The sequence below is a fragment of the Ictidomys tridecemlineatus genome, chromosome 4 (genome assembly GCF_052094955.1).
Source record: "Ictidomys tridecemlineatus isolate mIctTri1 chromosome 4, mIctTri1.hap1, whole genome shotgun sequence".
Lineage (NCBI taxonomy): Eukaryota > Metazoa > Chordata > Mammalia > Rodentia > Sciuridae > Ictidomys > Ictidomys tridecemlineatus.
Window position 1 is genome coordinate 81,875,824 of NC_135480.1, and position 23,461 is coordinate 81,899,284.

Below are 23,461 nucleotides of genomic sequence, written 5' to 3' on the forward strand. Positions count from 1 at the left end.
ATGCCTGTTACCTAAGTGCCACAGTCTGGCTGCCGCAAAATAACGGTGGGGGGGGGGGTGACGAACAATTTGTCTATGGACAGGTAGGTTTTCTCGTCAACTTACCCCCGAGTGTCCCGGGGCTCCCCATACGGGCCACCAAATGCCGCAGTCTGGCTGGGCACAATTCAGGAGCCACTTGTCAAAAGAAACTAACTTTATTTTTAGAACTACAAACGCCAAACAAAACAGCTCCTCAGGAAAAAACCCTCAGAGCCCAACTGCCACCACTGGCTTCCCACAAGCCTCTCACTCCCACACCAGCCTTTCCACCTCCCACAATCCTCCTGCTCTTGAGGCCAATTGGCTGGGTCGCATGGGCGGAGCCAAAGAATTCCCCCAATGAGCAGCTAGTGCCTCCTGAATTGTGCCCAGCCAGACTGCCGCACCTAAGCATGGTTTTTATATCGATATGTTAATGTACTCACATCTTTTAAATTTTGCCATATTTCGTTATACAGCATTTAAAAACTACACTAAAATATAATTGATATCAAAAGAAAAGTCTTTATATTGGGAAGCTATAAAGCTCACAGCATAGTTCAGTTTTGTAGAATTATAAACCCTTAACTTGAATTTTTATACCATGAACAAGTATAGTTAGATCTTAGAAGTTGTGTGGAGGGGCATCACTTCATACATTTTTTGAGAAAATGACTGTTCAATATCTAACTTAGCCTTAATTTATTAAAATAATATAAAAATGGTATTCATTGATGGAAATGATTTCAGTTAAGTTTACTATTAGAACCTTCAGGCAAATCTTTTTCATGACCATCACCCTTTGATATGTATATTTGATGTGTACATGACTTTTTTGTTATACATTAATAAAAGATGTGTAGTTAATGATCAAGATTTAACAATTTTTACTACTTTATAAGGACATAGTGGCTTGTTTTTCCTTACAAGAAAAGCTTAAAATTACTAAGTACCACTACCTTTATTTGAGCTAAAAAATTGATAGTTTTTTTACATTTATTTATTTTTTATTCTAATCAGTTATACATGACAGCAGAAAGATTTTCAATGCATTGTACACAAATGGAGCGCAATTTTTCACTTCTCTGGTTGTACATGAAGTAGAGTCACACTATTCACTCAGTTCATTCATTACCTAGTAATGATGTTTGGCTCATTTCACCTTCTTTCCTATTCCTGTGCCCTGTCCTCCCTTCCCCTTTGCCCCATCCAAAGTTCCACCACTCTTCCCATGCCCCACCCCACCTCCCCCCATATGGATTAACATCCACTTATCAGAGAAAATATTTGGCCCTTGGTTTTTTGGGATTGGCTTATTTCACTTAGCATAATATTCTCCAACTCTGTCCATTTACCTGAAGATGCCATAATTTTATTCTCTTATAATGCTGAGTAATATTCCATTGTGTATATATACCACAGTTTCTTTAGCCATTCATCTATTGAAAGGGGATCTAGCTTGGTTCCACATTTTAGCTTTTGTGAATTGTGTAGCTATAAACATTAAAGTGGCTGTGTCTCTGTAGTATGCTGTTTTTAAGTTCTTTGGATATAAACTGAGGAGTGGGATAACTGGGTCAAATGGTGGTTCCATTCTAAGTTTTCTGAGGAATCTCCATACTGCTTTCCATAGTGGTTGTAATTTGCAGTCCCATCAGCAGTGTATGAGTGTGCCTTTTCCCCCACATCCTTGCCAGCACTTATTGTTTGTATTCTTGATAACTGCCATTCTGACTGGCATGAAATGAAATCTTTTTGATTTGCCTTTCTCTAATTACTAGAGATGTTGAATATTTTTTCATATATTTGTTGATTGATTGTATGTCTTCTGAGAAGTGTCATTTCACCTCCTTAGCCCATTTATTGATTAGGTTGTTTGTTTTTTTGGTGTTGAGTTCTTTAGTTCTTTATATATATCCTGGAGATTAGTGCTATATCTGACATATGTGGCAAAAATTTGCTCCCAAAATGTAGGCTCTCTCTTCACCTTGTTGATTGCTTCTTTTCTTTTCTTCTCTTTTCTTTTGCTGAGAAGCTTTTTAGTTTAAATCTATCCCGTTTATTGGTTACTGATCTTATTTCTTTAGCTTTAGTAGTCTTGTTAAGGAAATCAGGGTCTACTTCAACGTGATGAAGATTTGTGCCTACTTTTTCCTCTGTTAGGTGTGGGTCTTTGGTCTAATTTCTAGGTCCTTAATCCACTTTGAGTTGAATTTTATGCAAGGTGAGAGATAGGAGTTTAGTTTCATTTTGCTGCATATGGATTTCCAGTTCTCCCAGCACCACTTGTTGAAGAGGCTATCCTTTCTCCAATGTATGTTTTTGGCACCTTTGTCTAGTATGAGATAACTGTATTTATGTGGGTTTGTCTCTGTGTTTTCTATTCTATACCATCGGTCTACATGTCTGTTTGGGTGCCAGTACATGCTGTTTTTGTTTCTATAGCTTTGTAGTATAGTTTAAGGTCTGGTATAGTGATGCCTCCTGCTTCATTCTTCTTTCTAAGGATTGCTTTGGTGATTCTGGGTCTCTTATGATTGCTTTTTCTGTTTCTATAAGGAATGACATTGGGATTTGAATTGGAATTACATTGAATCTACATGGTGCTTTGGGTAGTATGGCCATTGTAACAGTATTAATTCTGCCTATCTAAGACCTTGGGATATCTTTCCATCTTCTAAGTTCTTCTTCATTTCTTTCTTCAGTGTTGTGTAGTTTTCATTGTAGAGGTTTTTTACTTCTTTTGTTAAGTTGTTCCCAAGTATTTTTTTTTTCCTTTGAGGCTATTGTTAATGAAGGTAGTTCTCCTAATTTCTCTGTCAGAGGCTTCAGCACTGATGTATAGAAATTCATTTGATTTATGGGTATTGATTTTATATCCTGTTACTTTGCCGAATTTATTAATTACTTCTAAAAGCTTTCTGGTGGAGGTTTTTGGATCCTATAAGTATAGAATCATGTCACTGGCAAATAATGATAGTTTGAGTTCTTCTTTTTCCTACTTGTAGCCCTTTATTTTCTTTGGTCTGTCTAATTGCTCTGGCTAGAGTTTCAAAGATTGTGTTGAATGGAAGTGAAGAAAGAGAGCATCCCTGTCTTGTTACAGTTTTTAGAGGGAATGCTTCCAGATTTTCTCGGTTTAGAATGATGTTGGCCTTGGGCTTACTGTAGATAGCTTTTTACAGTGTTGAGGTATGTTGCTACTATCCCTAGTTTTTCTAGTGTTTTGAACATGAAAGGGTGCTGTATTTTGTCAAATGTATTCTCTGCATTAATTGATATATGATTCTTTAAGTCTGTTGATGTGATGAATTACACTTATTGATATCCATATGTTGGACCAACTCTTTGCATCCCTGGAATGAACCCCACTTGTCATGGTGCACTATTTTTTAAAATATGATTTTGTATATGATTTCCCAGAATTTTATTGAGAATTCTTACATCTGTGTTCATCAGGGATATATGTCTGAAATTTTCTTTCCTTGATGTGTCTCTGCCTGGTGTTTTGGAATCAGGATAATACTAGCCTCATAGAATGAGTTTGGAAGGGTTCCCTCCTTTTCTTTTCATGGAATAATTTGAGGAGTGTTAGTATTAATTCTTTATAGGTCTTATAGAACTTGTCTGTGAATTGTCTGGTCCGGGTCTTTTCTTGGTAGGCTTTTAATGGCATATTCTATTTTCTTGCTTGAAATTGATCTTTAAATTATGTATGTCTTCCTGATTCATTTTGGATTGATTATGTGACTCTAGAAATTTGTTGGTATCTTCAAGGTTTTCTATTTTATTACACTATAAATTTTCAAAATAGTTTCTAATTGTCTTCTGTAGTTCAGTAGTGTCTGTTGTGATATTGCCTTTTTTATCACAAATTTTAGTAATTTTGAGTTTTCTCTCTCCTTTTCATTAGAGTGGCTAAGGGTTTGTAAATTTTATTTATTTTTTCATAAAACCAGCTTTTTGTTTTGTCAATTAAAAATTTATAGTTTTACTCAGTACCACTTTGCATCATCATTGCAAGTGTCCACACAGTGAAAAGAGTAATTAAGTTCCATTTATGTTATGAAAATCGTGTTTACCTCAGTAGAGCCTGAAAAGGTCTGGTGAATCCTGCATGTCATAGGCTCATGCTCTATACTTTGAGGTACATAGTAATAAATGATGTGAGTATATCCATGATGTTCAATTTTTATATATTTCTTTTTTTGGTTTGGGGGTATTTTTTTTGTTTTGTTTTTGTTTTTTTAACCAGGTTTGGGAAGAATGTAGATGACAACATTTGTTCTAGAATCTGGATGATATCGTTCCCTGACTTTGGAGGCTTTCTTAATTAATATACTTCATCTTACATAGTGCCTTGCACATCGGATGTTGTCTATCAATATTTGTTGAACTGGCCAGGAAAGGTAGCATAAGCCTTTAATCCCAGCAGCTTGGCAGGAGGATCATAAATTCAAAGCTAACCTCCTCTGACCAACCTCCTCTGAAACTTCTTGGATTGTCTCACATGTGAGCTTTTGGGGGTACCTCATATCCAACCACAGCATGCATTATTTCTACCAATAGTGTATTTCATTTAGGGGTCTTTCCATGTGACTTGAATGAAAGTGGCACGGTGGTTTATTATCTCATAGAAGACAGAGCAATAGAAGGGAGAAAAAGTAATAGCTCATTCTTAGATCTTTCTAAAGAAAAAAAAAACTCTTAAAATCCTTCACTTAGACATCTAGAATGTCTTTTAACCTAGAAGGAAAACAAGTTTGTAAGAAAAAAGTAAATATGAAACTGAAAATATATACTAAACATAGCTCTTCAAATGAAGATACAAAATGTATCTTATATAAAATTTTATTTTGACAGAAAATGTGTTCAGGGATGTGTTTGTGTACATCTGTGTTTTATGTTTTTTAAATATATAACTAGCCATTGGTAGAATAAAAGCATTGTATCTTTCTGATAACAGATTTCTTTTTTAAAAGAGCTCAGAAAACAAAGTACAGTTAATATAAACTTAGTTATAAATGATAGAAATTTATGCACTAGTTTCCACCAATGAATTAACTTTGGTAAAAAAGAATGGTTTTGTTTTATAAGCATGCACGGGATGATTAAACAACCAAGAACAGGAAAGAAAAGTGTACAAGTGGACTTTAAGAATGTGAGGAACCAAAGCATCATCACCCCAGGCAGGAAAGTGGAAAGCAAGGAGTGTAATTTTAAAGTATGGAGAACTTCACTCAAAATGATTTCCAAAAGAAGGCTGTCAAAATCTGAGGTTAAGGAGACCCTGAGGGAAGATACCTCCACAGCTGGGAAGCAATCACTTTCCAAAAAGAGAAAGGAATCTTAATGTTCCTAATGAAGTCGAAGAAAATGACACTGTCTTTGTAAGTCTTCTTAAGATCAGGACTTATTCTTAAAATTAGAGAGAATCAGAATCAATTAGCCATGGATCAGATAGTTTTCTAAAAGAAGCTATTTTGTTTACTGAGGAAATATCCTTCTTATCCCAGAGTGATAGAAGAATTTCTCCATAGCCTGGAATCTTACATTGAAGACCATGACAGTTTGAGGAACTGCCTCTTATCCTGTGAACGTCTGCACAATGAGGAAGCCAGTGTGGGTGGATCTTTCTCTAAGAGCCTAATCAAACTGCTTCTGAGGATTGACATATAACCTGCTATTATCAAAACCTTATTTGAAAAGTTGCCAGAATATTTTTTCAAAACTGTGAGCAGTAATGAATTCAACATGCCTCAATTCATTTTCGGTCACCTAAAATGGCTTGACAGAATCGTGGATGGCAAGGACCTCACCACCAAGATCATGCAGCTGATCGGTCTCACTCATTGTATCTGCAGCATGACTGTTACCAGGCAACCTGAGATCTTAGGGGATGCCTAGCATGCTGATGACCTATTAATGGAGAATACTCCCCTCATAGTCCCAATCCTGGATGTCTTTTCCAGCCTCCAACTTGACCCAAACTTCCTCTCTAAGGTCCACCAGTTGGTGATAGGTCAACTGTCCTCACTCAGATTGGATGGTTTAAACCTATGATAGTCAAGTTCATTCTTCATTTCCTGACAGCCACCAAAGCATGTGAGGTAATTTCTGAGCTTCGGGAGTAGGTGGATCCACAGCATTTTATTTTGACATCATAGTTTCAGGCTTCCCAAATCAAGTAGGAATGTGAAGGATGAGCAAATCCTTCTCTTTGATATCTTAAAGTTGACTGTTAGATCTGAGAAAATCATTTCAGAAGACTGGATTAAGGCAATTGCAAACATTGCCCCAGTGTCTGAGCACAAGAATTTCAGCCAGGCAATGATTTTCATCATTTATAGCACCAACACTCAGGCAAAGAAGAACATTGAAAGGGTACTAAAAATGATTAAATCAGGCTGCATTCAAGATCAGTTTCTTTCTATACTCATTATAGATATTGAATATTCTGAAGGTTATTTGTCCATCCATTCTGTTGCTTGCTCAGAGTTTGTTCTACTCTCAAGATCAGAATATAAATTTGTTTGGCAGTCAGTCTCCTATAAATTAAATGCTCTTTTAAGTTTTTTATCACTGCCAACAGGAAGCAGTTGGTGCCCTATGTCTATAGTGACCTACGTCTACAATGGGAATGAAATGGAAGTTGATACTGCATTGTAAGCCTTCCTTGGGTTGTTAGTATTAAACCCAACTCCTATGAGGCTGAATGCCATCTTTGTGAAGGGCATTTTAGATTGTCTGGATAATATGTCCCCTCGGCAAATACAAAAACTCTTCTATATTCTCAGCATTCTGGCATTTAGCAAACATCATGAAGCCAGCAGCCACATCCAGGATGTCATGCATCTGGTGGTACAAAAGCAGCTCTCTAGAACCATATTTAAGTACAAACATATTGGGGTTATTTGTGGCGTCAGTATGGTTGGTATCGTGGCAACAGAGAGAATTAAATGTACTTTGACCCAAAGGAGAGTTGATTGACCTGAGCTGAGCAAAGAATAGTGTACATAGGTGACCTCCTTGCTGAGGTTGGTTCATTCTTGTAGTGAACAGTCTCCTCAGGCCTATGCACTTTATTATGAGGAGTTTGCCAACCTAATCCAAAAAGAGAAGCTGACTTGAGTAACCTTGGAATGGATTGGACCAACCATCTTTAATGATTTCCAATATGACTTAGTGGTAGACTTCTGTGTTCCAGGAGGTGACTTTCCATTCCCTGTGAAAACTCTCATGGACTGGAAGAATACTATACTTGTGATGGGATCTTCATCAACCTCCTGCCACTGTTCTCTCAGAAATTCTCAAAACAGGGTGGTCCAATGACTTCACAGGAAGCAGGCCAAAAATTAGTGTCTCCATTGTGCCTGGCTCCCAATTTCCTGTTTTTGAGACTTTGCGTGGCAAGACAATATAAAGGAAACCTGGAGGAGATTATTGGTCTCTTACATTGTCCTATATTTCTTACTGACTTGGAATCTGGAGAGAAGTTAGAGTCTATGTCTCTTAAGGAGTGTTCACTCATATTTCCTACCCTCAACTAGTTCCAAGAGGTTTCAAATGCCTTTTGCTGACCAACATCACATGGGATGAAGGGCAAGGTGCTCTCTCGACTAAAGGACACTGTAGAACTGCAGGAAATCCTGGAAAGGTACTTGGCAGTCACCCCCAGACTATGTTCCTTCTCTTGCAAATTTTGACTTGGAAACAAACACCTCATAGCAGCTCTCCTGCTTCAGAAAGAAAGAGAGAAAGAAGGAAAAAGGGGAAAGATAAGATAGAGGAAGGAAACAAAAAGCAGGTGGCTACAAAGCACGCTCCGACACATTTGCAAAAGAAGATAATTCGGAATATGATGCTGTGCTGACTGGTAGAGGCCAGTAGACAAGGAGCTCACAGGGAAGGGAGGAAAGACATCAGTGTCACTACAGAATTACAGTGTATTTTTCTGAGAGGCTAACATTGAGGCCTTCTGTTCTGCGTTGTGAACTTGTGACCAAATTCATCGTGGATACTGAAATGCACACTGAAGCTACAGAAGTTGTGTAGCTTGGGCCCGCTGAGCTACATTTCTTGCTGGAAGATCTCTCCCACAATTTAGATAATATGCTGACACCATCTTTACCAAGAGAAACCCATTTCTCAAGAATAAAGGAAACCAGAATATTGGATTCTCGCATCTCCATCAGAGGTCTGCCCCAGAAGTTGTTCATTGTGTTGTTCAACTGCTGAACCTGATGTGTAACCATCTGGAGAACACAACTATTTCCAGTGCTTAGTTGCTGAGGATCATGGTGAAGTTGATGGACCAGGAGTGAAGGCTCATGAGTACCACATAATGGCTTCCTGTTATCAGAGCCTACTACAAATTTTTCATGGATCTTTTGCTTGGAGTGGAATTTTTCACATTGGAAATCATACTGTACTTATCCTTCGAGATCCTCACTAGCTGACTTAAGCAAATATAACACAAGCAGCTATTGGAGGAATTGGTCAGTCAGAGTTTCAGTTACTTGCAGAATTTTCATCCCAGCATTTTCAGTTTCCAGTGAGGTCTTTAGTTCAACAGATTTTCAATGGTAGTTTTGGAGAAATCTATAGCTCCTGCTATGAAGAAAGAAAAAATTGCTTCCCTGGCCAAACAGTACCTCTGTCCAGTGTGGTCACATGGGGAGAAAGAGAAGAACAGCTTCTTTAGTGAGCAGCTGCATGCATGATATACTTTGCGTCTACCTGGAGCACATAGACAATGTTCTGAAAGCCATAGTGGAGATTACTAGTATTGGTGTCCCAGAACTGATCAACTCTTCAAAAGGTGCATCTTCCGCTACATTCCCTTCCCTGAGAAGGCACACCTTTGTCATTTTTTTTCTGTGTGATAATGCTGAACGTGAGAAGACAGTGAAAGATCTCCAGGCTAGCACAGCAGCAGACTCAATAGCAGATTCACGAAGAGAAGCTCCTCTGCTGGAACATGGCTATTTGAGACTTCAGGGTCCTCATCAAGCTTATGAAAATATTTGATAATCATCATATTCTACATGTATGTTTGAAGTGTGGGCATCTCTTTGTGGAAGCATTTCTGAAGCAATGTATGGTCACTCCTAAACATCAGTTTTTGAAAACACCAGTGTGCTGAGCTTACTGGAAACCTTCCAGCTGGATGTGAGGCTGCTTCACTACCTGTGTGGGCATTCCAAGACTCACCAGGACATGAGACTCATTAAACATGTGCTCAGAAAAACCCTGGAGCTCTAAGTAGTTTGCAGAGTCAAAGCCATGCTAGTCCTCATCAGTTGCAGAAAGGCTTTCTGGCTGGACAGTCTTAAAAGCTGGGACTTGCAAGGTGAAGAGATTATGTCCCAGAATTCCCAGGAAAGCACAGCAGATGAGAGTGAGGGTGGCATGTCCTCCAAGATTACTAAGAGCACAGCAACAGAAAATGGTGAAGTAAATGAAGCAAGTGATGGAGAAAGGAGCCATATAGTAATTAGAGTGATGACAGCTCTGATTAGCTCCTCAGAGGCTGCTGCCATCTTTCCCTTCTCTGCCAACCTCTTCCCATTTTGTGTTCAGGGTTTGAAATATGCTTTTTCTGTTTGGAGGTATCCTGTTTTGTATTCTAAGAGGGGGTTTATTTAAATAGTTTGTGGATTTCACAGATTGTCTAGCATAGTCAAAGTCCCAGGGATCCCAGGGAAGCATTATTTCTGGTTTGGATATATGTGGCTATGCTATGCTGCATAATAAACTTTCTGAGCCATGATTCTGGGTTTTGTGAACTAGTTTTGAAACTGATTTATTTTAGAATTTAGGCTTACATCACTTTAACAAATAAATTCTAAGTTTTGCCTTTAAAAAAAAGAATGTGAGGAACTAGGGATTCAAAGATAATCAGCACCCAGCACTTTCACTCCATCTTTTTTATTTTTTAATTTTTTTCAATAGCTTTGTTCCCTTTTGCCATTGACCAGCCTCTACAACATAGCAAGAATCATGGCCACCATATTTTTAAATTGAGCTTAAATTGATAAATTCTAGCTTTAGCTTTTTGGATAAAAGTCCCAAGAAGATAGCTATTGTCTGGGTGTCTGCTATGGATCAATTAGCAAGATTTGTGAAAAGGTAAAAAAGGAATAAATCAGAATTACAGCCATGTTAAGGTAAGAAGGAATTCCCAGGAAAAGAGATGTATAAGTTAGCCAAACAGTTCCCAAGAGCTGTTTTACGTATATACTAAAGTATAGTAAGCATATTAAATTTAAAACACACACACATACACACACCTTAGTGGTTTAAAAGAGGTTAAACTTAGTTGACATCAGAGGAAGTTAAACTGATATCTGAGCTCTTTTCCTGTACCTTTTCATATCTTCTTTCAGCTGTTTTGGGTTTTTTTTGTTTTTTTTCCAGATTTCTAGGTATGTGTATGTGTATTTCATGTCTGCTTTTCCAGTTACGTTGTAGTCTCATTGAGGATGATGCCAGCAAGAATAAGTAAACTATGTATAATAAAATCTGTGAGTCTCCTACATGGGGCCTGTTGTGTTCCAGGCATTAAAAAAAAAAAAAAAAAAAAAAGGGATGGTGAATGAACAAATTTCATTAATAAAAGGAAAAGTGTACCTGGTGTTAAATAAAAAGATTTGTTTCTTAAAAAGTTGGCATCTCTCCCTCTACAATTTACATGAATTTTCATTTAAATTGACACTTAGGCAAAATGATTCTAAATTAATTGATAGGAATAGTTTTGAAACATTTTAAAGATGTATGTAATATGGCAAGGTGGTGCCAACATTGAAGTTTATAAAGCTTTAATAATTAAAATACTTTCATAATATTAAAAATGCCAAAATAGATGAAAGCTCAGAAACTGTCTTGGGGAAGTAGATATAAATAATATCTCTATATATTGGTATATGCATGAGTTTAGTATATGATAAATTTGATGTGTAAAGTTATTCCTCCAATAAAAATATTTTACTTAATATTTAAATGTAAAAATGTATGAAACTAAGAATAATGAAAGAAGAAGATATAAAGTTTTTCTAATGTGAGATTGGGTTCTACAAATAAAGTAAATACATAAAAAGTAGAATTTGAGAAAATACTAGATAAAACTATATGAAAAATCAGAAAACCTATATATTAAAATAACAATAAATACCAAAACTAGGGTTAAAGGAAGACAGAGGGAAGGAATCTTTTTCCCATAAGAATGGATAAAGGAAATTCTTGGAAAAGAGATTAGCCAAAAATGTATGCAAATATATTTAAACTTTAATTGATAAGCCAGATAACCAGAAATATCATGTTTTTCTTATCAGAATGGCATATATTTTATAATTAAGTCTGTTGGCAAAGACATACTTCTGATGAAAGTATAAATTGTTGACATCACTTTTGAAGGTACTCTGTTTCAGGAGTCTTTAAAAAGTGACCATTTTTTTTACTAAGAAGTTAACTTAATTTTTTGTTTTTATTTATCAATGAACAAGTGTTCATTGTTTAAAAAGCTAAAATTAAAAGCAAGATTTAGAAATATTTTCATCTCAATTTATCTCACATACGTAGAAAAAGATTGAAAGAACCAAAAATGACAGTTGTTCTCTCTGGGTAGTAGTATTATTAGTTATTCCCTGTAGTTTTTACAATGAATGTGTATCATTGTCTGGAGTCAGAAACTTGAGAAAGTGTTTACAGGAAAGTTCTTTTTATGCTTGACTGCTTTAACTCAGTAAGTAGAGTCTATGTGTGATCCTATAAATAACAGAAAAAAAGATTCAGACAATTCATATGTAATTTGGGACAGTCGTATGAATTTCTCCATGATTAGCCAAATTTTTTTGGACCATATTTTAAAATCCTTGAAATGTTTCTAGCATAGTTATGGGGTTTTTACTGTTTACTTAGAACATTTCAGAGACTCAAAAAGATATCTTAAAAAGGATTTTTTTATTTTTTGAAATATGTGTTTAATTGTCCTAAAGAAAAATTAAATAATTTTATGTATCAATACATTTTTAACAAAGGAAATATTTTAATAATTTACTTTTATTTTAAGCTTAATTGGACTGCATAATAGATTAAATCTTTTGAGATAATTAAAATTTTTCTACATACTATAAACTTGATTTTTATTATAATTTTCTGCATTTTCAACTTATTTGTAATTTCATGTAATATTCAACCAGAATAAATTAACACTAAAATGGGAATAAATTCTTTTACAATTTCATGTTTATAGGCTATTAAAAATAACCAATAAACAACTTGAGTAAGAATGATTAGCATTTGTTGTTCCCAAAGAATGATTCTCCATTGGACCCAGTCATCAATTTTTTTTCTATTTTTTTCAGTGATTTTCTTCATACCTATTGTTATTTTATGGTATTTGCTTTATACTTGGCAGCCATCTTTTCTGCTCTGAAGAATCTTCAAGATAAGATCCGTCGATTGGAACTTGAAAGGATTCAGGCAGAGGAAAGTGTGAAAACCTTGTCAAGAGAAACCATTGAGTATAAGAAAGTACTGGATGAACAGATTCAAGAAAGGGAGAATTCAAAGAATGAAGAATCAAAACACAATCAAGGTTTGTTTAATTCTGAAGGAATTAAATTCTGTCAAAATAAGTATTGTAAAATTATTCTGAAACTCCAAATTAGCACTTTCTACTAGTGTACATTGTCTTCAAAACAAAATTACATTATATTCTAGGTACATTTTAAGGAGTAAGTGCTGACTGATGTCATGCATTGTATTTACTATAAGGTAGATTTGACCAGCATATAAAAGTCAAAAAAAGCTTCTAGGGCAACTGCAAAGTAATTAAAAAAGTCTTCTAGGGCCACTGGGATATGCCATTTATATTGTAAACACGGTAGATCCCATTCCTATTAACTGCATGTTAAAACTATTCTATAGGTGAGCTGATTTCTACTTTTCTTATGTATTCATTTTAGAACTGACATCCCAGTTATTAGCTGCAGAAAATAAATGTAATCTTTTGGAAAAACAATTGGAATACATGCGAAATATGATAAAGCATGCAGAAATGGAAAGGACATCCGTCTTAGAAAAACAGGTATGGCACCTTACAGACTGATACTCAAGAATGGAACAGTTCTTCAGAAAATTCATTTAAATATAGACCTATTTTTCTCTTATGAGATATTTTAAAGTCACAATAACATAGTCTGCATTATAAAAAGTGTAAGTAATCATTTAACTCTCTGAACCTCTTAAATATGTTTAAAGAGTCAAATGAAGCAGATTTGATGGTTCATGATTCTTTTATAACTCTTTACAATTGTTATTTTAACAAAATATTTCTGTTGTGTTACACCAAAGGTCTTTCATGTTTAAGTGACTTGCACATTTGTGAGAGGATGTTAGCATCTTCTATCTACAACATGTTTTTTAAAGCATCCCTTTTTCCTGCTGTGACTGGAATTTGAATTTATCATGAACACCATGACTTCTGAATATCTTCACTTTATTCACAGTTCGTTTACATGCTTGACATGAAAGGTGCTTTGCAGTATAAAAGAGAAAAAGTAAATATGCTTTCAGTTGTAGTTGTAGAGGCCAAACTTGGAAATATCTGAAAAATCATACAGCAGTATTTGAAAGGATGTCTCATACACATTCTACATCTCTTCACTGTGAGTTTATTATGGTGACCAAGTATTTTTGTTTCTAACTGGATGAAAAAGTTCTATCCATTCATTTTTGCTCTTTTAGTGTATTATTATTCTATGGTTTATATTTCTTCCTTTGATCTATTTAAGCACTAAACAATTCTCAGTTTTTAAAAAATTATTTGATGTTTTCAAAAGTTAATCTTTTTGGTTCATCTACTCATTCCCCTTTCTGGTGTTTTCTTTAGGGGAGCATTTATTTTCTTACAGCAAACTCATATTCTTTGGTGTTTTGTTGGAAATTCCACACTTTCTAAATTATGTGGGCAGCCTTTATGAGGCAGATGTGCATTTGCCTTTGCTATCATTTGATGGGTTTTCCTGATTTGAGGCCAGATTTTAGTTACTATATTGGTGTGATATTCTTGCATCATTGAGGTTTATACTTGATTACAGGAAGAATATATCAGTACAGCAGTTAAGGTAGTGAGTTGCCCAGGTATAAACCTGCCCATCGTACGTGCCAAATCTCCTGTACTGCCTCATGTGATATTTGACTTAAGTATTCCTTTATTTGCTTTTCGTTCTATGTAACACTTTATTATAATTTGCTGTGTTTTGTCTAACATTTCTGTGACAGGTGGGGTAAAGGGAAAGGGTATTGGTTTATTAAGAAAACTTTTGAGATATCTTGACTAATGTACCTGGAAGATAACTAGTAGAGAATAAATATCTTGATTATAGTTGTTGATTCATCAGTAAATTTTAAATACCATTTTTAATAAAGGTAGTTTAATAGAAATGACACCAATACTGGAAGTAAAGTGTGGTTTGTGCTAATTTTTAAGTTAGTGTATTCTTCAAGAGCTTCAGATATGCACCAGAATGTATAGAAGAAAATTAATAGTTCACACAAATTAATGATAAATTATTACCTTGTATTGTTTTTGTCTTTTTCAAAGTTCTTTTAGTATGATTACCCATTGTCATTGACTTGCATATGAAGATACAGTGTTTAAAGTTCAGGTACTTAGCTATGACTTTCTTTTAATAGATCTTAATTTACTATATTTCCACTTACCCTAGTAAATGGTTTACCCTGTCACTTTTGGTCCTTAAGTACATATAGAAAGCAGCTTTTCAAACCTCTTACTCTAAATTTGAAGGAAAGAAGATTAAAAAAGAAAAACCATTTTAAATGAAATTTGGAGAGAATCTAAAGACACAAAACCTCTAATTATTGCCTTAATTAAGAGATTAACTACTTAAGAGTACCAAACTAATTGGTAATACTTACTATTTGTGCATTTACATGGCCTGTATGTCCAGGAAATCCTTGCTATCCCAGGTGTAAAGACAGTCTCACTATGTAAAACCTCATGTATATAAAATAATCTACAGGAATGTCAATATTCCCTTCAAATTATAAAATCATTATTTTATTCCCTGTGGTTTCAACCTAGTGTTATGTTCCTAGAACTTCTCTGTATCTAAGTAGTTCTCTGAAAGGCCAGACAAAAAGCATACTGTGTATTCAAAGATATTCTCAGTGATAAATGCTGGTTTTTTGATCATAAAATTATCATACTATATTTAATAATATTTTCCAGGTTTCCCTAGAAAGAGAACGACAACATGATCAAACACATGTTCAAACCCAACTTGAAAAACTGGATCTTCTTGAACAGGAGTATAGCAAACTTACCACAATGCAGGCCCTTGCAGAAGTCAGTGAATGTATCTTACTCAATGCATAATACTGGGTGATCATTTTTTAAAATTAATTTCATATCACTGAATATTTATAGCAATAAGGGATCTTGTGGCAAAGAAATGTATAAGAGTTTCTAAAAAAAGAAAAAAGATTGGAGAAGAATATTCAATCTTAATGGGCATAAAGAAGTTCTTTTTGTAATTTTTAAAAGATTAAATGGTAACTTAAGGCTTGCATCACTTGGTTTAAGTTGTTCTCTGCACTATTTTGTTTCACTTGGGAGGTATTTAATGCTACTAAGTGAAGTTTCAGGTTAACAGCGTCAAGGTAACTTATTTACTTTCATGTAGACCTGTGTTTTTTGGCTATAGGTTTTATCTATAATTCTTTGCAGCTACCTCATAAATGACTATTAATTGATCACAAGAGTATGTCATGGATGCTGCTGAGCCCAGAGGCATTATTGGAGTGAACAAATTTATATTAACCATGCTTAAAATTTATAACATTTCCTGTTTGATATATTAAAATTTTATAGATAAGATACTTTTCACTATTACACTTTTTGATATTTTTATCACTAGAAAAAAATGCAAGAATTGGAAGCAAAACTCCATGAAGAAGAACAGGAAAGGAAACGTATGCAAGCTAAGGCAGCTGAGGTAAGTTGAAATAGGATTACGTAGGCTGTACATTTTTACTATTCTGGATATAAATAAACAGTTGTATTTGGGTACTTTAGATTATTTGCTCTTTAGAATAGTACAGTATATAAATTCTCAAGATATAATTTAAGGAAGAAAATTATGAACATATGTTTTAACAAAGAATGAAAATTTGAGTAGCTATTTAGCATGTTTCAAATTACACATAATAAAGTAATGTATCATATAAAACTTAGGTATCATGGGCACTATAGGAAATGATTGAAAACTATAATTGAATCTCTTAGCTTCTTGGACCAGGAGCAGAGGCACATGCCTATACTCCCAGCAACTTGGGAGGATGAGGCAGAGGATCAAAAGTTTGAGTTCAGCCTCAGCAACTTAGAGAGACACTGTCTCAAAATAAAAAATAAAAAGGGCTGTCACTGAAGTTCAGTGGTAGAGCAACCCTGGGTTGTGCCAAAAACATACACACATAATACACACACACACACACACACACACGCTTCTTGGGCTGCAGATATAGCTCATTAGCAGAGCATTTATATAGCATATGTGAGGGTGCCTTGGGCTCAATCCCCAGCACTCAAAAAAAAATATGAAAGTAAAGAATAAACCACAGAAGTACTTCTTTTTGTAAGACAATCAAGAAGATATTAGTACAGTAGTTAAGATAGTGAGTTGCCCAGTAGCTAGTGACTCAAACAAGTTCACAAAGTTACCACATCAGGAAAATGAACCTATTTTAAGTTTTTTATTTTTTTCTACAGTGGTAACCAGGTTGGATAGGTGAGGCAATATGGATTCACAAAAACATTTGAGAAATTTTTATGTATCAGTCACAACTGAATTTCTAGAGATTTAGATTTGAAGTAAGTCTTAAACTCAATAAAATATAACTTTTTGTGTTTTAAAAAATTTTTTTTTTTTTTTATTAATTATGTGGTGCTGAGGATTGAACTCAGCCCCTCACATATGCCAGGCAAGCATGCTACCACTGAGCTGTGACCCTAGTCCAAAGTTTTCTGATGTTAACTGGAGGCTACCCTTTTGAGGTTATTTGGTCAGATATCTCCCAGATATTTTTCTCACTTTGCCAAGATCTTTAAGTTGATGACATTTATGTGTACCTTTTCTCAGTATACAAGAAGTGGGTCCTGATTCCAAAATAATTAGGAGTTCAACCTGGCAAAGTGTCCTGGGCTCACGTCATAAACGTGATTACAGGAATATTAATGTTTCCTATTCTAGTTCTCGGAATGCATTAATTTAATATATTTTCAAATATTTACTTTTGGTTAATTTTTAAACTGATCTATTTCTTCTCATTGTGCTTTTTGAGATATGTAACCCCATGGCTTTATTTTTGACATTCAACAAATTTTCTCTGCCTATTCTGTCTTTAGGGTAGGCTCCATGTCCTCTCTTGTAGCATGCAAACCTATGAATTTTTGAATCCACTATATACGAAATACAAAATTTTATAAGTTCATTATTTTATGAAGTTTAAAAATTAATTCATGATACCTTGGCTTTCCTTTTCATTTAGCTGTCAAAAGTAAGGACCAAAGCACTTAACTGCTGAGTAATGTATTATCAGTAGAGGTTTTGAGTTCTGATAGAACATTATTATTGTAGAACAATGACCAATGATATGTGGTTTGAAGTCTAGCTAATTCTAATTTGTATAATCTTGGTCAAGCTAACCAATAAGAGCCTAGATTTTTCCATTGATAAAAGGATCTTCATTTTATATCTTAGTTTTGGGGAGATCAGATAAGATAAGTGATAATGAAACCCCCAAATATGTTAAAATCTTGCACACAAATATAAGACAACTGCCAGGTAAAACTAAATAAGCTAGAATTTTAAAGAATTCAGAAAAATTCTTTTGTTTTCTGTTCATGCTCATTGGCACAATAAGTCTTCAAGAGTAGTAATATTTTATTCATTATGTTCCATCTAGTCAATTAACTATGTATTAAGCATTGTTTATATGAAAGTGTATAAATACTCTTGAGGGTAGGGATCTCTGTATTCTTTTGTCAGTGATTATTTTCCTGACATGTATAGTCGTAGGAAATAATAGAAATGGTTTGCTTCATTTTGTTCAGTCCATTGCTTCTGAGTGTTTGTTACAATTCCATCAGAATTTTCTGGAGAACTTTTAAAATACTTTTAAAATAAAAATTTCTTTAACCAGGAAGTTTCAGAATCAGGTCTGAAGAGAAGCCTTGTAATCTTGAGTTTTTTTCAAATTCCAGACAATTTTTGATAGAGGCAGAATTAAATGAATCGTAATTATAGACAAGTTTTTTAATATATTTTTAAGGGATGTTGAATGTTTAGGGGAAATTGATTTAAAAAAAAATTCTTAGTAATTGCTTGTAGAATTTCTACCATAATATATTATTTTAACTTAATGTAGATACCAAGCTTCTATAGAAAAAGTACTTGATAACATTTGCTAAAATAACTTCTGGTACATTTGAACATACAATTCCAGTTCCTTTTTCTTACAGTGTATGAATTTTTAAGAAAAGGAAGAAGTATATTTTGCTTTCCAGCTACTTTGAGTCTGGCTTGCACTGTGGTAGATAACATCCTTGAAAAGAGAAGCTCTCAAACCATTAGTTTGGGCTTCTGTACATTGCATTTAACTTACTAGATGAAGTTTATGAAGCAACTACAAATAGTGGAACTGTGGTTCTAAGCTTGGGAAAAGGACAAATTATAACATACAGTGCAGGGAAAAAGAAAGATTGGAGTTAATTTAACAAAAGTGAACAAGATTAAGATTGGCTCAAAACATGGTTATCCAGCTATGTATTTTTTAGTCGGATACTAATGTTGGTTTTTAAGAGCTTTTACAGGGCAGATTTTAAATTTGAATCTTAACTTATATTTCTGCATCATTAACTTGAAATTTAAATTTTTCCTAGTTGCAGACTGGTCTGGAAACAAATAAACTTATCTTTGAAGATAATGCAGCTTCATATGTTCCCAGTGCAAGAAAAATTAAAAAAAAGAAGTCAAAACCACCAGAAAAGGTATGAAAACAGAACCAGTCAGGCAAAGTGCTGATTACTTGGTGTAATTTGTGTGAAAATACTCATAAACCGTGTGGTGCTACAACCTTGGGAGAGTGAATCTCTTTTATTCTCAGTTTCTTCACTCACAAGGTGAGGATAAATAATATTTACTTTTAACTTTTTACCCTGATAGTGAGATAATATATAAGAATACATTTCAGAACTATAGGACACTGTATAAATAATACTAAGTATTGCATTAATTACCTTTTGCTCTTAAAATGCTTTATGTATCTGTATACTTTTTGTTTATTTTACTTAGACTGTAACTGCTGTTTTGTTAGATAATTTTCCCCCCTCACCTTTCATAGGCTAAGATACATGTTCACAAGTTTTATTAGGGACTTGCTTAAGAATAAAATATCAGTATAGGTGAGGCAAGTTAAGTAACCCATGTAGTAAGCTGAAGTCTCAGGTTAGTGGTATATAGACAGGTTTTATCTTCATGTGCATAAATTAAAATTTTCTTTTTTTTTTTTTTCATTCAGAAAGGTCCTAGAAACTATTTTGGTGCACAACCACATTATCGATTATGCTTGGGTGATATGCCATTTGTGGCCGGAAAGGTGAGTTGGTCAAACTAGATTTTCTTTATATAACATACATGTTTAAGTTCCATGCATCTGTCTCAATACCTGTGAGTGGTGAAAACATTTATTTGTTCCCATTTACCAGTGTGGATCATAGTAATCCAAGAATGAGAATGAAACGGGGATAAAAGTTATTAAAGCACATTCTTAAACCATTTCTGGTTTAAGAAGATGTCATTTCAGATAAGGGTCAAGGAAATAAGAAATAGTATATTTGAAGCATTTGACTTGAGGAGAAGGTATTGGGAATTGAACCCAGGTGCACTTAACCACCAAGCCACCTCCCCAGCCCATTTTTTTTTATATTTTATTTGGAAACAGGATCTTGATAAGTTGCTGAGGCTGATTTTGAACTTGCAATCCTTCTGCCTCAGCCTCCTTGGCCACTGGGATTAAGGATGTGCATCACCACACCCACTTAGCATTTGATTTTTAGTATCAACCCTATTGATTTATATTTTGATATAATGAGATGTTTAAGTAAATAGCACATCCTGTTTGTCCTCATATCCATACCATACGTGGGACTGATTCTTCAAGAAATCATCATACAGACTTGAATCTTAGGTTCCTTTTGCGCCTAAATGTAGTTGATAATTTTGTCAAATACTTGTTAGTTTATACTAGTTTTTTTGTGATTTGTTTGTATAATTGGTTGTTTCATGTTTAGGTGGCTTGATTATCCACCTGGATTGTCAATTTTAGAGGCTTGGATAACAGATGTTACTTTGAATTTTATTTGCTTGTTTATTTATTTTAAACCCACAGCAAACCCTCAGCGAAAGCTTGGAGAATGAATTACATCCCACCTTTTTAGCTTTTGCTTTGTAGGTGTGTGGGGTACAGATTATTTACAAATATTGTCATTGTTCTCCTTTGCCATAAATTCAATCTCTTATTATATTTTAGTCAAATTTTTACCTATTCTTTTATCTCCTCTTCTCACCAAGCTCTTTGTTTTGCTTTACCATAGCATCTTTGAGTTTCTTAAGGGCTAATTACATCAGAATCACACTGAACATAGTTTTGAAAAGCAGATTATGAAGCCCCACTACAAACTTACTGAATTAAAATAATCAGCATATTGGGCCCAAAATTATTTTTAATCTGCTCTCTAGTCAGTTAAATTTGGTACCCACTTAGTAACATTCCATACCAATATTTTAATTGCATAAACATCCAAACCAGTGGTCGTATTTGAATACTTCTAAGACACTCCAATCAGCCCTTACCATTTCTGAACATTATTTTAGAGTTCCTCCTTAAAATGAGTTGAATTTTATTACTTTGTAAATTCTACCTGACTTATTTTCTACCATTAGTCATCCATATATAGGAAAAATGAATCTTTGATTACCAGAAAATTTGGATTTTTAAAGAAAGCTTTATTTCTCTTCTTGCCTCCTTATTTTTTTTAGATTACAAAATATTTTCTTTGGCTGTTCTTCAGGTTTTTCTTCAGCTGTTCATCATAATTAAGGTTTTATATTTCTTTACCACTTCATAACACTCTTCCTTCTAAAATTGAATATAGCCTTCTAACTGTGGTATGATAGGCTGCCAGAGAACAGAATTGTCATATTCTGAATTATCTACTAATTCAAACTACCACCTCACTTTTTTTAGGGAAAGACATATTATTCCTTTCACCATTGATTATAGAGTCAACTATTGCATCTGCCACTTTAGGCCCTCTGCTTGTGGATTTGTTTTTCATTGAGAATTTTTAATCAAACTTTGAACAAATAGATTCATGCTATTTCACATTAAATATGTTTTAGTATTCCATCCCAAATTTGATTGCCTGTCATTGGTAATTCTCATTGAAGTCATTAATAACAAAGGCAGAACAGATAGATTAAAAGAAAGGGCTTTTCAACTTGAGCTCTCTCCATTTGATGTTTTTATTTGGATTCTTTTTTTATACATGACAACAGAATGCATTTTGACACATTGTAAACAAAGGGAGCATGACCTCTCATTCATCTAGCTGTACATGATGCAGAGTCACATATCATGTGTGACACCAGTTGTGTAATCATACAGGTATATAGGGTAATAATGTCTTGTATTATTCCATCATCCTTTCTACCCCTACATCCCCTCCCCTCCCCTTTCTCTGCCCAATTCAAAGTTTCTTCATTCTTCTTTAGCCCCTATCCCCCATTACGGATCATCATCTGCGTATCAGTGAAAACATTTGGCCTTTGATTTTTCTGGGATTAGTTTATTTTGCTTAACCTGATATTCTCCAGTTCCATATATTTACCTGCAGATGCAATAATTTCATTCTTCTTAAGCCTGAGTTATATTCTATTGTGTATACATGCCATGTTTTCTTTAAGCATTCATCTTTTGAAGGGCACCTAGGTTGGTTCCATAGTTAAAGTATTGTAAAATGAGCTGGTATAAACATTGAGGTAGCTGCGTCACTGTAGTATGCTGATTTTAAGTCCTTTGAGTATAAACCAAGGAGTTGGGTGGCTGGGTCAAATGGTGGTTCCCAGAGTCACTGTACAGTCACTGTATAGTTTCTCAGTCTATCTGATAAAATGACCAGTTTTTATCTTTAGTTACATATCATCTTAGATAATGTCTTTGTAAAATATAATAAGAGTGAATTACTAGAAAAATAAGGACATAAAATACAAGTCTCAGTTATGACTAGATTCAACAGACAAAGTAACATTATTAAATGGAACAGTAGAAGGAACAAGAGAATTTGGATCTATTTGTTGTATATTGAAAGTGTACATGTGGGGCCGAGTGTGGTGGCAAACGCCTATAATCCCAGTGGCCTGGGAGGCTGAGAATCATGAGTTCAAAGCCAGCCTCAGCAAAATCGAGGTACTAAGCAACTCACTGAGACCCTTGGGGTCTCTAAATAAAATACAAAATAGGGCTGAGGATATGGCTTAGTGGTCATGTGCCCCTGAGTTCAATCCCTGACAAACACAGCCAAAAAAAGTGTACATAGTAATAGTGAATATGCACAACAGGTTATGAGCAAAACAGTGATTATATTGATTTACAAATATTGGACCACATTTGTATTTCTTGAATAAACGCCACTTGGATGTGGTGTGTAATTCTTTCTATATATATATACTACTTCATTCAATTTGATGATTAACAGAAACTAAGCACAGTGACTACCACAGCTGGCTGATCAGAATCAACTTTGAACACTTAAAAATACAAATTTCCAAGTCCTGACCACATGCTGATTAAGTTTGGAAACTTGTATTGGAATCTGCATTTAAAACAACTGTCTAATGATGCTTGTGGAGCCAAGCAAGCCCAGCTATCTACTTATAAACTGGAATAGAATATTTAGAATATTTGGACTGTTGTTTATTGTTCAAAATTTGAGAAGCTTACCAGTTTTCCTCTTCATGTAGTTTATGTGACAAATAAGTATTTAGGGCTTCCTACTGTTCAAGGATGGAAAAATTAATACAGTAAATCTTGACCACCTGGAACTATACTGTTTAATAGGTAAAGTAGATATGAAATATATGAAATGAAATTACTATATTGTGGTAAATGCTATAATAGGGATATGTAGAAAGTGTTACGAATGATCTGAGAAATGAACCATTTATTACCTGGCAATTAGAAAAACCTTTAAAAGTGATGTATTCAAACTGGGTCTTAAAGAATGGTATAAGTTACTACATAAAAGAAATGTTATCTGCAGATATGACTTGTTCACAAAATAGAAATAAGAAGG

At 34.4% G+C, this 23,461-nt stretch overlaps 1 protein-coding gene and 1 pseudogene across 3 annotated transcripts in view; both read left to right on the top strand.

Annotated features, from left to right (window-relative positions):
- Positions 1-23,461, top strand: part of Cep57 (centrosomal protein 57) — a 40,139-nt gene that overhangs the window by 12,297 nt on the left and 4,381 nt on the right. For 2 of the 3 annotated variants that reach the window (XM_040285123.2, XM_005338019.4), the window contains exons 3-8: positions 12,440-12,619; positions 12,990-13,111; positions 15,278-15,394; positions 15,966-16,043; positions 18,989-19,096; positions 19,627-19,704. In XM_040285123.2, the coding sequence (XP_040141057.2) occupies positions 12,440-12,619; positions 12,990-13,111; positions 15,278-15,394; positions 15,966-16,043; positions 18,989-19,096; positions 19,627-19,704 (683 nt within the window). The remainder of the gene's footprint in view (positions 1-12,439; positions 12,620-12,989; positions 13,112-15,277; positions 15,395-15,965; positions 16,044-18,988; positions 19,097-19,626; positions 19,705-23,461) is intronic. The other variant, XM_021735087.3, reaches the window with a different exon arrangement.
- On the top strand, positions 1,456-12,523 carry LOC101962999 (Fanconi anemia group D2 protein pseudogene; annotated as a pseudogene).